At 41.3% G+C, this 9,750-nt stretch overlaps 1 protein-coding gene across 2 annotated transcripts in view; it reads right to left on the bottom strand.

Moving 5' to 3' along the window:
• st3gal8 (ST3 beta-galactoside alpha-2,3-sialyltransferase 8) overlaps positions 1 to 9,750 on the bottom strand; it is a 32,756-nt gene that overhangs the window by 5,225 nt on the left and 17,781 nt on the right. The window contains exons 2-8 of one of the 2 annotated variants that reach the window (XM_082534471.1): positions 7,252 to 7,591; positions 7,000 to 7,147; positions 6,785 to 6,923; positions 3,855 to 4,048; positions 3,549 to 3,728; positions 828 to 873; positions 193 to 312 (exon numbers count right to left, since the gene is read on the bottom strand). In XM_082534471.1, coding sequence (XP_082390597.1) covers positions 193 to 312; positions 828 to 873; positions 3,549 to 3,728; positions 3,855 to 4,048; positions 6,785 to 6,923; positions 7,000 to 7,147; positions 7,252 to 7,402 — 978 coding nt within the window. In that variant the 5' untranslated portion in view covers positions 7,403 to 7,591. The remainder of the gene's footprint in view (positions 1 to 192; positions 313 to 827; positions 874 to 3,548; positions 3,729 to 3,854; positions 4,049 to 6,784; positions 6,924 to 6,999; positions 7,148 to 7,251; positions 7,592 to 9,750) is intronic. The other variant, XM_082534472.1, reaches the window with a different exon arrangement.

The following is a 9,750-nucleotide window of genomic DNA, read 5'->3' as shown; positions in this document are numbered from 1 at the left end:
TTTTCGCAGGAAATGCAACTTTTTCTAGTCTTGGTTGTATTGCCATGACTTGCTAGTCTGGACATGCTACAATATTGTTTGGACTAGTCTGTTTTTGGTTAGTAACACCATATTTTGTGAATATACAAAAAAAAAAAAAGAAAGAACAAATGTGGTTTTTCTCTCTACACCCAGTCTTTACTTTCCTCTTACCTGGTCACAGACATGCAGAGCAAAGACGATGGCCAGCATGCCGGTGGACGGGTAGCGACCATGATGCTCGTTCCAACGTTCATGAACATACTTAAAGAACACTGGGTTCACCACAACAACCTACACACACGCACACACACACACACAGTTTGTTTAAAATGGATGTGTTTTACACAAGAGTAGGCTTGCATTGCCCACAGTTCCAAAATAAGCCCCGTGTACTTACAAAAAGACTCTTGTTGCAACCCCTGAGTTTATCAGGGTAGATATGACAGAAAATAAGGAAATGTATAACAGGTCATGTTTGAACATCAAATGTAGTGGGGCATCTGTGTCCAGATCAGACCAGAAGTGTGGATTTCATCATGTGTGGTTTCTGGTATAGACACTTCCTTCACTCTCACTTGTCTTAAAAAATAAAAATACTACAAAGATTTATTTGCTCATCTTTGTTCCCTTATTCTTTAGCAAATGCAATTTTTAAAATATTGTAAATACCGGTAGATAAAACTAAGAACTAAAAATAGGAGCAGCAGCAGCAAAAAAAAAAAAAAAAAAAAGGGTGAAGCTGAAAGTAAAAATAGCAACAGAAAGCGCTGTAGAGAAAACTGAGATCAGTCGAGATCATAATTTACCTTGTCTTTATCAGCGTGCACTCTTGCTTTCACCCTCATGTAGGTCCTGAAAAAAAGACACACACAAACACTTACATACAGGTCATATATGTTTACAGTGTGCCACGTTTCTTTTCATCTTTTTGCATTCATGTATATTAGTGTATAAACATATGCAACTCTTACTTTTCTCTCTCTCTCTTATATATAAGAGATATATATCCCGGGATCCCTCATAGAGGGTCTTTGTCCCTGGGGGGGGGGGCGTTCGTTTTAGAGTAGCCTTATCACTTTAGGCGCTATGTCGGCTGCGTTTTGTTTACAGCACTTTATAGATGCCCCATCTATTGAGCTTTTAAATAGCTGTCACAAAAACGATTTGCTGCAAATTGGATCACTTTCAGATGCAGGTCTCAAAAAATCTCCGTAAGATGTGATTTGAAAGCTTTAGTAGTGGACAAGTTGGTGGAAGCTGGTGTGATTCAAGCGCCTGTTTTGCCTGTGGTCTCTGGTGTGCCAAGCCAAGCTGCCGTAGTTGAGGAGGGCCATAAGAATGGTTCTTGTGGGGATGGCGAGGGGGATGAGCGGGGAAAAACGCCACGCACGCTTCCTCGCTATGATCCATTCTCCTCTGGGAGTTCAGATGGCAGAGAAGGAGCTCGGCTGAAGGTGCGGCTGGCACGTCTCAAATTGGAGGCTGAGGAGAAGGCCCAGAACAGGCGGCCTCAGCTAGAGCTTGAAATAAGAAGGCTGGAGATAGAGGCAGACAAAGCCATTAGGCTGCGAAAGCTTGAGCTGGAGTCTCAGCCTCAAGCCTCATCTGTCTCTGCTGAAAATTCCGGCTCCACCTCCTCGTCCGCTTCTGCTTTTGATATCAGCAAGTGCATTTCTTTAGTGCCCACTTTTAGAGAAACTGAGGTTGATACATACTTTGCAGCATTTGAGAGTATCGCTGGCGCATTGCAGTGGCCTAGTGATATTTGGCCTCTTTTGTTGCAGTGCAAACTGTCCGGCAAAGCCCAAGACGTGGTGGCTGCGCTTTCTTTAAAGGACAGTTTAGACTACGCGTGTGTTAAAACAGCTGTTTTGCAGGCATATGAGTTAGTCCCTGAAGCCTATAGGCAGAGGTTTCGCCAAAGAAAATGCCGACCCAAACTTATGTGGAGTTTTCTAGAGAAAAGGGGATTCTCTTTGATAAGTGGTGTGTTGCTTCAAAAGTAGGTGACTATGACGCTCTGCGTGAGTTACTATTGTTGGAGGAGTTTAAGAAATATTTTCCTGAGCGTATTGTGCTATATTTAAATGTACAGAAAGCGACTTCTCTCGCATCTGCTGCTTCTTGCTGATGAGTTTGTGCTCCTTGCTGATGAGTTTGTGCTCACTCATAAAGCCTCGTTTACTGGCAGTGAGAAGCCACGGGTTAGCGCTGTGCAACAGCCCCACACGGCTAAAGTGTCTGGGTCCAGGGAAAACCGCGAATGTTTTTACTGTCATAAAACTGGACATGTGATTGCTGACTGTTTAGCCTTAAAACACAAAACATCAAATGCTCAGCAACCCAAAGGGGTGGGTTTTGTGAAAGCTGAGGCCTGTAATGAGGAGCCGGACCCCTGTTTTGAACCATTCATTTTTGATGGCTCAGTATCGCTAACCGACAATCCCTCCGATTTAAAACCTGTGCGTGTTTTAGGGACACTGGAGGTTCTCAGACTGTCATCCTCTCGAGTGTTTTACCTTTTTCTGCTGAAAGTGAATGTGGTTTTAATTCTGTTCTACGGGGGACTTGTTGATTTGACTAGACTGTGCAGACTGTCCCTCCTGCCTTTGCACCTTCGTTTTGAGTAGCTGCCGGTGAGATGTTTAGGTGATTAGTGTTCTACTATTGCTATTAGCGTTATTTGAATATATGAGTTGTTTGTTATGTTTGTTTACATCACCCCATTGCGTAGTGAGTTGTTTGACTAACGGTTTTCAGTTGTGGTAACAAACCTTCTGTTTTTCTTTTTATCTAACCCTCTGGGCTCATATTTATATATAGCCAAACAGCCCCCTAGTTCTTGTTCTCTTGAAATTCTTTGTAGTCTATCACTCTTTTAACTCTCTCTCCCCATCAACCCTCTGCTTACTCTGCTCCACCACCACAACCATCTAGACCAGCGGTCTCCAACCCCCGGGCCGGTACCGGACTGTGAGTTGTTTGGTACCGGGCCACGAGAGTTGAGGCTCAGGTTTGAAATTGATGGTTTTCAGGGTTTTTATTGTTAACTCTGTTTCCCTGGGTATTTTTCCCATGTTGTAGTTGTGTGTCTTATTTTGAAAGAAATATTTATGCGTTACCATAGCAACCAGAGAGCATTAAGGGTCAGAGAGGAGGATGTTACTCTCAATGTTGTTGGCGCATTTCAGAAGGACGCTGCTAATAAAGTTACACAATTACACAGTGAATTTGCATTTATTATTATATTTACCAAATGCCACCGTTTTTTCTTGGTCATTTTATTTTGTTGTATATATCAGCGACACCTTAAAGGCCGGTCTGTGAAAATACTGACATTAAATCCGTGGTGCAAAAAAAAGTTGGGGACTGCTGGTCTAGACTCCAGGAGTTTAATTTTAGATTTTTTTTTAAATAAACTTTTCCCTCTTACATCAAATAATCTCTCCTGTCTGATATGTTTTTTGATGTCTTTTTGATGGATGCATGAGATAATGAGCATACTTGTTTTTTTATATATATCGTACATTTTGACTGTTCCGGTGGACAGCGCACTGGTCAGCCACTCCAGGTCTCTCAGTTTGAATGGCAGCAGGATGAGGCTGGTACCATTACTGATGTCCACTGCACTCTCTGGGTACAGGAAGTGATGCGTCGTCCGACGACCGACGTCTTCCTCAAACCCTTTAGTCACCGCCTTGTTCATCCTGAAGAAAAAAAAACATAAGGAGGGTGAGGGCTGTGCGCGCGCGATTGTGTGTGTGTGTGTGTGTGTGTGTGTGTGTGTGCGTGTGTGTGTGTGTGTGTGTGTGTGCGTGCGTGCGCGCATGTACCGGAACACGAAGCCATGAGAATCAATGAGTGCACCGTGTCCAGAATGCCGTAAGTTGCCAGAGTTGCCAACCACTGCACAACTACGGCAACGTGAGGGCACGGGCTCCAAGTCTATAGAGGGTGGGGATATGACCTGGAACATTTTTGAGATCACTTCCTCCAAGGACTGATCATTACCGGCCCGTTGAAGACTCTGTGGAAGAGCAGACAAACATTTTTTTTTTTCTGTTTAACACACTTATACTCAAGTAAAACATTTGCATAATGAGTCACGTTAAAAATTCTTAAACTTCCAGTGTCAAAAGGCTTGTTATTGGTGCTTATCTCTGTCTTTCATGACAGTAAAATAATTTTTAGTTAAATAATTTCTTAATTTAAAAAAAAGAAGCAGGCTAAAGAGTACTGACACCCCTACCCCCACCCGCGCACACACACACAATCGCGCACACGCGCGCGCACACACACACACACACACACACACACACACACACACACACTTTACTGCCTTCTGTGGCCCAGACTAATTATGTTAGCAGCATTACTGGCCTCCTCTTTTTAATCTACTAATGGTTTCTGCAGCAGGAGTTCACCTCTCTAAATGCAGGAAAAAGACTCAGACATTTGTCTTCTCATGCAAACTGCAGCCAGTCTCCACAAGGACAAATTCAGGCTTCTGAAAATACAAAACTTCATAACTGTTCTTGACTATTTACTGCAACATCATCCAGTATGTTACAAAATATCTGTTGGTCTTTCAATTTAAGACAATGCCCAGAGATTAAGCTTATTTGCTGTTGAGTCATTTCCCCTTTGAAGTAGGGCTGCTCGATTATGGCAAAAATGATAATCACGATTATTTTCACTGAAATTGAGATCACGATTATTTGACGATACTTATATTATTTTTTTACATGTTGTAGTGCCATTTGTGGGAGCATTTCAAGTTGCTATACATCAATACAACTGTTATAGCCCATATTTTAATGATATGTATGTATTAAGTCCATAGTAACTACATTAATTGCAAAAAAGTGCAATAAACTACAAAAAAATTGGAAATCGTTTTTGTTTTTTATACATATATTTCTACTTGGAGAAATTTAAGAGGTTTATCCCTCAAAACTTTAAATACAAAAAAAGTTGCAAAAAATAGTTTACAACAACAGGAAATTTATTTTGAGTGTCTTCATAGTTTTATTTTGGAGATACAGCAATTTTTATATACTGCAGGAAAAACAAAAAAACAATCCTATGATGCAAATTTGCAAAGAAAACAGCATGTGCATCAAAATAAAATATTTCCAGCAGTGCAATTTGAGTTCTAAGCATCCCAGAAACTATTCAGAAAAGTCAAACATGACTTATAAAAACACCAGTATAGGCTTTTAAGGCCTACAAGTAAAAAACTACATTTTCCGCGAAAATGACGTCACTTCCGGTTTCGGGCAGGAAATGCGATAGTTCTCGTTGACGTCTTTTTCAATGTGGGAAGTGTTACGAACAGCTGATCGGATCGGCAAAACGTGTTTCTGGAATATTATGTTTTTGTTCCTGCAAGCGCTTTTTATGCAATTTTTGCAAAGCTTTATGTGGAAGGAAACTGTGACCTAGGACAAGCTGATGGCATAAGATGTAAGTACAACTCCTCTGGTTTCATATGGAAAAAAATTTATTGCGCCAGCTTATGCGGTTCAGGTTCTACAGGGATTTAAAAATAGTTACACAAAACAGAGCATGCTGCTCTGACCGGCTTTAAAGGGTTAAGAATAACAATGTATTGAATAATGACTTTAAAAAATAATATAAAATAGTGTGCAAATACTGATAACAGTGCAAATGTTTGCAATAAGATAAGATAACCTTTATTAGTCCCACACGTGGGAAATTTGTTTATATAAATTTGTTTATATAAATATAAGAAATAAATGAAAAATGTAAACATCTATGTTTAGTGAACTTTGCAGTGTTGCTCTGTGGTGCAGCTACTACACTGTAGCAAAGTTTACACACTGTGTCTACTTGATCCACGTCTGACTCCGCAAACCCATAATGTTTCCACACCACTGAAGTTTTTTTTTTTACCTCTCTTTTCAACCAACAGCAGTCACTCTCCTCTCCAAATAACTTCTGCTTAGCTTTCCGAGCTTCCCTCAGGTCCTCTTAATCGCGTGTTCAAAATGCAGAGCAGTGCGCTCGATTTGCCACACGGAGCAGCGCGAGAGTAAAGCATGAGGGAGGGGCTAATAATCGGCTCAGTCATTTTTAATGATCGTTGAAAGCCCAGATCGTAATCGTGATTAAAATTCGATTAATTGAGCAGCCCTACTTTGAAGGCTGCAATGATTTCCTGTGAATCTTCTTTGTCCATAAACTAAAGCAAAGGAAATAAAGGGAAAACCTGTAAGTTGAATTAACAAATGATGCATTACTTTGAAGACAGTACAGTGGCTTAAGTAGACATTACTAATACTGCTGTACTATTTTAATAAAAAACCATTGATAATTCACGGTAAGTTTATAATTTGGACATTACATTACCATTTGCAAAAAACTCTTGTTTTATTCACTATTCACAGAAAGTGTTTTGGATTTAGAGTTTAAGTAAACAAAGCAGTCACTGCCACTGGAGTTAGTGACCCTGCTGGCCATTAAAAAGCCACAGTTCTGCTTTTCACATTTCCTGGTTAAAAAGGAACAATCATTCAAAAGAAAGGAAACTTAAAGGGAAAGGAGCTTAAACAGCTTGTTTCAGACCGACCTTCAGACCTTTGGGGGCTACACTAAGGTGGAGTATTGGATAAATAAGGATCATTTTTTAAAAGTGAATCTTGCAAAACTATCTAGTCCAAGAATAAAAATGTAGAGTTGGAAATAATGACAATAGGTCCCCTTTAATAAAATCTGAACTATCACTACATTTTGTCCTTACCAGCCACCATTGAAGTGCATCAGAGTCAAAATTATTGCCGGTCTCTTTGATGATGGGCTGCTGTTTAGCGTCGTAGCGCTGGCTGAACCATTTCGACCCATTGTTGTCTGAAATACAGGCATCAGAGCAGCCACACAGCCTGTAAGAGTACAAAACACAGGTGTAAGACCAGGGTATTAGTGGATATGCAGGGTTACAAGTGTTACATGTCATACTTAGCGTTTTTCATAAGCTGCTCCTGAATCACCATCTCTTCCTCCTCCTCGTCAATTTCTTCCTCAACCATCTCTTCCTCGGTGGGAATTTGTTCAGGTTTCAGGTAAGGAGGTGCCTGACCTGAAATTGGGCCTGTGAATTCAGCTGCTGGAAACAGAAAAAAGTTCAGGCCGTGTGGATCAATACTTAAAAAACAACAACAACAACAACAAAAAACAAACAAACATTCATTTCTCACACCCGCTCTTCACCTGTCATCCTGCCACTGGACGTGCTGTGGCCTCTGGGCGGAGCTGCAGGCTGCAACAGGAAATACCTCCTCTGAATGCTCTGGCTGGCAATCATGAGGAAGAGGATGGCAGCGATCACCAAGGCAACACAAGCCTTCCTCCTAACAATCATTGCTGCACTATCGGTGTTCAGCAGGAAGGGCGTGTTCTTGAGCTGTCAATTGACCAGCTATGTCAGCATAGTGGGAATGTGTCACCTGCTGTCATCTGGACTTTTTCCTTTGTTCTGTCACGACACCACTCAGCTTTTCCTCCATTAAGGCTGAGACCGGTGTTGCTTTCTGATTGGTAGATACAAGATCTATTGTTGGAGACACAGTGAATATTGCATCATTAATAATAAACTAAATATGTGAAACATGTATTTTCTTTTTTGCATTCTTTGCATTGCAACTCAGCAGTGTTTAAATACCTTAAAAACCACTGCAGAACTGATTAAAGATTACATAAAAATCTGATACTGACAAATCAGCCACTGGCAATCACACTCTCTGGGGCCCAGTATAAAAAGAAAGCATTCTGCTGCTCTCCCTCACTCTGATAACAGAGTCATGCTAATTCTTGTTTTGCTCTGCTGCCATGGTGAACTCGGCGTAAGCAGCACTTAAAACAAATTTTCCACCTGCCTCACCTTGCAATTCACTAAGGTGAAAGCTGCTGCCAAGAGGGAGGACCCTCTAGCGTTACAGCCCAAAAGAGCTGAGTACATCACCGATAGGAGAAGTTCCTCCCAGACCCCCCCAAAATGTAGTTTTGATGTCATCACTGATGCTGATAAAGGGGAAGGCGCAGCGCCACTCTCTTAAAAAAATACAGAAAGATTTTTACCGAATGGAGTCATCCTCTTACTCCCGCTCACCTCCACACCGCCCCTCTCCCCCTGAAGGAATGTATCCGTGCACACAGAACTCAGCCTGTGAATCCCAATCAGATCTGGATTCAGTACAGCTTCTCCTGTTTCAGCTCTCAATGTAAATCTCCCTCTCACTGTGTGTGTGTGTGTCTCTATGCACGAACACACTCAGTCTGACCTGTCAGCTAACCTGTGTCAGTGTGTGATTCTTCACTACTATTTATGTAAATCGGCTATCACACAGTTTTCTACACAGTATCCGTTTGATCTGGTTTAACACACATGTGCACTTTACAATCTTTGCTTCCATTTTTCTCATTTGATTTGTAAATTTTTTCCAACTGACATTCGTCAGTCCAATAAATGATGATAGGCGGTATATTGTCTCAGGTACTTTTTGATGGGCGAAGCAATGTAATCATGCACGGACTGACTTGCTTGTTTAGAATCTACAAGTTTTTTGGAGGGAATGTTTTACATTCTTTAGTTGTTTGTTTTAGAACAGCCTTTTTCCCGCAGCACACCATGTTATAAATACCCACGAAGAAAACAGCGGCCGTTACAACCTATTTCTAAAAATGTACAATTTCATGCATCGGTTAAAACACTGGTACATGACGCCCAGCTGAAAACACTTCACGCCAGTCGAGCTGCCCGAGATTCACAGAATTTACAGAAAATGTTAAATTTTTGTGATTTATATCGTTGTCAGGACAATAAATGTCTTATATCGGGATATGAGATTTTGGTCATAGCGCCCTATATCCATATGATATATTCTGTATTTATACAGTGGCTTACAAAAGTAGTCGGCCCCCACACTTTGTCACATTACAGCAACAAACATGAATCAATTTTATTGCAATTCCACGTGAAAGACCAATACAAAGTGGTGTACACATGAGAAGTGGAACGAAAATCATACATGATTCCAAACATTTTTTACAAATAAATAACTGCAAAGTGGGGTGTGCGTAATTATTCAGCCCCCTTTGGTCTGCGTGCAGTCAGTTGCCCTTAGAAATTTACTTGATGAGTTCTAATGACTAAATAGAGTGCACCAGTGTGTAATCTAATGTCAGTACAAATACAGCTGCTCTGTGACGGCCTCAGAGGTTGTCTAAGAGAATATTGGGAGCAACAACGCCATGAAGTCCAAAGAACACACCAGACAGGTCAGGGATAAAGTTATTGAGAAATTTAAAGCAGGCTTAGGCTACAAAAAGATTTCCCAAGCCTTGAACATCCCACAGAGCACTGTTCAAGCGATCATTCAGAAATGGAAGTAGTATGGCACAACTGTAAACCTACCAAGACAAGGCCGTCCACCTAAACTTACAGGCCGAACAAGGAGAGCGCTGATCAGAAATGCAGCCAAGAGGCGCATGGCGACTCTGGACGAGCTGCAGAGATCTACAGCTCAGGTGGGGGAATCTGTCCATAGGACAACTATTAGTCTTGCACTGTACAAAGTTGGCCTTTATGGAAGAGTGGCAAGAAGAAAGCCATTGTTAACAGAAAACCATAAGAAGTCCCGTTTGCAGTTTGCCACAAGCCATGTGGGGGACACAGCAAACATGTGGAGGAAGCTGCTCTGGTCAGATGAG

This window comes from Aulonocara stuartgranti (genome assembly GCF_965226115.1).
Source record: "Aulonocara stuartgranti genome assembly, chromosome: 5".
NCBI classification, from domain to species: Eukaryota; Metazoa; Chordata; class Actinopteri; order Cichliformes; family Cichlidae; genus Aulonocara; species Aulonocara stuartgranti.
This window is presented reverse-complemented; position numbering and strand designations above follow the sequence as displayed.